The 4500-nt window shown below is 45.8% G+C and overlaps 1 protein-coding gene across 1 annotated transcript; it reads left to right on the forward strand.

The window, feature by feature from the left end:
* Positions 1-634: 634 nt before the first annotated feature.
* On the forward strand, positions 635-3942 carry TP53RK (TP53 regulating kinase). Its single transcript, XM_004370276.1, has 2 exons — positions 635-1003; positions 3355-3942. Exons 1-2 carry the CDS (start codon positions 721-723, stop codon positions 3831-3833), a joined length of 762 nt encoding a protein of 253 aa, XP_004370333.1. The 5' UTR covers positions 635-720; the 3' UTR covers positions 3834-3942.
* Positions 3943-4500: the final 558 nt, after the last annotated feature.

Here is a 4500-nt window from a genome sequence, read left to right on the forward strand (position 1 = left end):
TATGGCAGTCAGCTTCCCTAAAGATTACAGCCTTGGAAACCCTATGGGGACAGTTCTACCCAGTCCTATAGGGTTGCAATGAGTCAGAACTGACGGAACAGGTTTTTTCTTGATGCACTGATTGGTTGATGAAAGTGTTGTGACCAGAGGCTCACTGGAACCTAGCCCTGTATTTTCCCTAGGAGTAATGGTTCAGTATCTGCTATTCAGTGTTTGTGGGGACATTATACAACATAGCTACGGATTATCCTAGCACTTAAAACTCAGCAGCCAAGGCGCGAGGAGTGTGGGTTCTCAGGACTGCGAGAGACTCCCAGAAAGGGCAAAGAAATTCCGAAAAGTTTATACGCAAGAAGTACCGAAGTTTTCCCAAAACAGAGCCGAAGAACTGGGAAGAGGGGCCATCAAGGCCGCCGCGAGAGTCACGCAGGGCTTCCGAAGAAAGGCGAGAAGAGCTACTTACCGAGAGTAACCGAGGGTTTACGGAGACAGTCGAAAAGCTGGGAGGAAGGGCCACAAGTGGAGTCCCCGAGGGACACCGAAGGCTTCCGGAAAGACTCCCAACGGTTGGGAAGCGAAACGAGTTCGACAGGCGGAAGTGTCCGAGTGGCCGAGGAGGCGCTGTTTGAGTGGCCGAGGATTTCCGGAGCTAGCCGAAGCATCGCCGACAGTTTCCGGAGAGAGCCGAGGGGCTCCGACCGGAGGCACGGAGGCGCGATCATGGCGGTGCCCAGTGCTACCTCGGTTGAGACGAGCGAGGAGTTGGCGCCCGGCGATGAGGCGCTGGCCGCGGCCCGGGAGCGGAGCAGCCGCTTCTTGAGCGGCCTAGAGCTGGTGAAGCAGGGCGCCGAGGCGCGCGTGTTCCGAGGCCGTTTTCAGGGCCGCGCGGCCGTGGTGAAGCACCGCTTCCCCAAGGGTTACCGGCATCCGGCGCTGGAGGCGCGACTCAGCAGGCGGCGGACGGTGCAGGAGGCCCGGGCGCTGCTCCGCTGTCGCCGCGCAGGTGAGGCAGGCCCGGCTCCGGGACGTGGGGGTGCCCTGAGGCTCCGAAACCCCGGGAGATGGCGGGCGAGGGCCTCCCCGGCCGTCTTTGCCTTGGTTTGCCTCAGTTTCTCCATTTATACCGTCTGCCTTCTCTCTGCTTCATTAATTTTAAGAAGCCACGTGCTCTTGGCAGCAGTGAACATTTGCTCTGGATCCATTCCTCCTGGTTCACGTCCCAGATCTGCCACTGTTGCTCAACGTTGACCATGTTGTTAAACCTCCCTGAACCTCAGTTTCCCTATTTATATCTCTTTTAAGCTCAAATTTCGATTATTCATGTCTTTATTAGTTTTTTTTTTTTTTTTTCAGTAATATTTATTGTGTTTTTGGTGAAGGTATACACAGCAGTTTAGATTCCCATTCAATAAATTGTTCAGTGACATTGATTACATTCTTTAGGATGGGTGAACATTTTCATTATTTCTGTTCTGGTTGTTCCGTTTCCATTAGTCTATTTTCCCTGCTCCCTTACATTTTCATTTTTGTTTTAAAGTAATTATTGACCGTTTGGTCTCCTATGAATGATTTTTTAAAGGAACACAGTACTTACAGGTGATAGTCTTTGTTTTGTGAGCCAGTCTGTTATTTAGATAAAAGGTGATCCCAGGGGCTAGTTTTAGTTCAAGGTTCAAAGAGTATCTCAGGCAATAGTCTTGGGTAGTCCTCCAGTCTCAACTGGTCCAGTATATTTTTTTTTAATTTTGGAATTTGAGATTCTGTTCTACATTTTTCTCCTATTCTATCAGGTCCATCTATTATGTCCCTGATCACAAAGTTCCATGATAGTGGCAGCTGGGCACCATCTAGTTCTTCTGGTTTCAGGAGAGATGAGGCTGTGGTTTGTGTAGACTATTAGTCCTGTAGACTACTTTCTTCTCTGAATCTTTGGTTTCCTTCTTTCTCTTTTGCTCTGGGGTGAGTATAGGCCAACAGTTGTATCTTAGATGGCTGCTTGCGTGCTTTTAAGACCCTGACACTACTCACCAAACTAGGATGTAGGACATGAACTTTATGAACTGTATTATGCCAATTGACTGAGATGTCCCACGAGACTATGGTCTCGTTGGTTAGTTTTAAGAAACAGACTCTCTGCTTTCAAATGCCGACTCTTCTGCTTCATATGTAGCCAGCCCCTGAGCAAGTTATTTAACCTCTGAGCCTCAGTTTCCTCATGTGTAAAGTGGAAGTGATGGTAAGGTCCCCACCTCATAGGCATGTTGTGACAATTAGATGAGGTATGTTTACCATGTATTATGTTTGAATGTATGCCTGGCACAAAGCACTCAATAAATGTTAGATTTCATGAAATCATTCATTTTTTTTCCCATTGAAACACCATTGTGCTTGCGCCGACCACCATAGGTCTTATCTTCAGATGAGAAACTGAGGCTCACTGAGGGGAAGTAACTTGCCCATGGTCATACAGCCAGGCCTCTAGGCCATACCCATCTGACTTGGAAACACTGGTTTTTCACTTTTACACTTCTTGCTCTTCTTTCTTTCATTTCTGGTACCGACTGTGCATCAGGACATTGTTAGTGCTGGGAGATTTGGGGGGAATTCAGTGGTGAACAGGCAGGCACATCTCTGTCTTCCCTGGATTTAAGGAAGTTGTTTATGTGTTTGTATATTCTATTTTCACCCTTTCTAGGATGTAGGTTCCATTAAGCAGAAATTGTGGCTGCCTTGTTTACTTGGATCATCCCCACTGATAATGTCCCCAGTATCTACAACAGTGTCCCGAGCATGGTTGACGTTCAATAAAGATTCATTGAATGCACTCATTGGAGGTATTGTTCTCATGTTACAGAAGCAGAAACTGAGGCTCGGGGAAGTTGATGTAACTTTAAGGTTACATAACTAATAAGGAAGGTTGTTGGGATTTGAACCTTGTCCTTTCTGACTGCAAAGATCAATCTCTAAGCCAACATACTGCTTGGCCACCTGTCCTCTTCAGGTAGAAACTGCTCTGACTAGGCTGTGCCTCCCCTTCTGGCTCTTTGTTTTGTTTTGTTTTTTTAGGGAACAAGTATGGCAAATGAAGGCCAATCATAAATGGTGGTGTGGAAAAGGAGGAGGAAGCTTTGGCACTTCTAAGCTAGGCTGTGGGGTGGTCTTAGGCCCATTCCTGCCAGGAATGAGCAGGGGAAGCTTGCAGATGAATTATGCTGTACAAGGTCACACCATTTCCAAATCTTTTTCCTGAAATAAGCAGATAATAGACTGTAAAAAACTGGCTCAGTCTGAAAAACAAGCTTACCATTAAAAAAAAAAGAATCTAATCAATAATGGTCTACTTCTTGATTGCAGGGATATCTGCCCCAGTTGTCTTTTTTGTGGACTATGCTTCCAACTGTTTATACATGGAAGAAATTGAGGGCTCAGTGACTGTTCGAGATTATATTCAATCCACCATGGAGACTGAAAAAACTCCCCAGAGCCTCTCCTGCTTAGCCAAGGCAGTCGGGCAGGTTTTAGCTCGAATGCACGATGAAGACCTCATTCACGGTGATCTCACCACCTCCAACATGCTCCTGAAACCCCCCGTGGAACAGCTGAACATTGTGCTCATAGACTTTGGGCTGAGTTTCATTTCAGCACTTCCAGAAGATAAGGGAGTAGACCTCTATGTCCTCGAGAAAGCTTTCCTCAGTACTCATCCCAACACCGAGACTGTGTTTGAAGCTTTTCTGAAAAGCTACTCCTCCTCCTCCAAAAAGGCCAGACCAGTGCTAAAAAAATTAGATGAAGTACGCTTGAGAGGGAGAAAGAGGTCCATGGTTGGATAAAAGAATATGTGTGACAATCACACAGTTAGGATTTTTATTTCAAAGTCAATTTGAAAGAATGCTACAAGTATGAGTGAAGATCTAAATAAAAGTGTTGAGATATTTTTAAGTGGGGTCTGTAATCATGCTTGTGAAGCTTCTTTATCTGCAGTTGACTGTTATCAAGAACCACGCATGTATAGGACTTGTTCTAGGCAGAACTGAGTATTTAAAATAAATCTAGGACAGAATTTCTCCCAAACTGTGACATGCATGGCACAGGTACATGGGCATAACATTAAAATCATTGATCCACGTAATAACACTTCTCTCTTCAGTCCATTTTCAGCCCTCTAATCCAGCATGTGTAGGAGCCCTGGGGCACGGTGGTTAAGTACTCGGCTGCTAACCTAAAGGTCAGTGGTTTGAACCCACCAGCGGCTCTGCAGGAGAAAAGACCTGGCGATGTGCTTCCGTAAAGATTACAGCCCAGAAAACCCTATGGGGCAGTTCTCTGTCCTAGAGTTGGAATTGACTTGGTAGCAACGGGTTTGTTTTAATTTAGTATTATTTTTTTAAATTCTGTGCATGATGTATTTATCATGAAACCCATTTAGTGGGCTGCAACCTACATTTTTGAAATGAAATAGAAACACAGTTTAGAAAATAGACTGCATCACACGTATTG

Source organism: Trichechus manatus, unplaced genomic scaffold (genome assembly GCF_000243295.1).
Source record: "Trichechus manatus latirostris isolate Lorelei unplaced genomic scaffold, TriManLat1.0 scaffold00008, whole genome shotgun sequence".
Taxonomy (NCBI): Eukaryota; Metazoa; Chordata; class Mammalia; order Sirenia; family Trichechidae; genus Trichechus; species Trichechus manatus.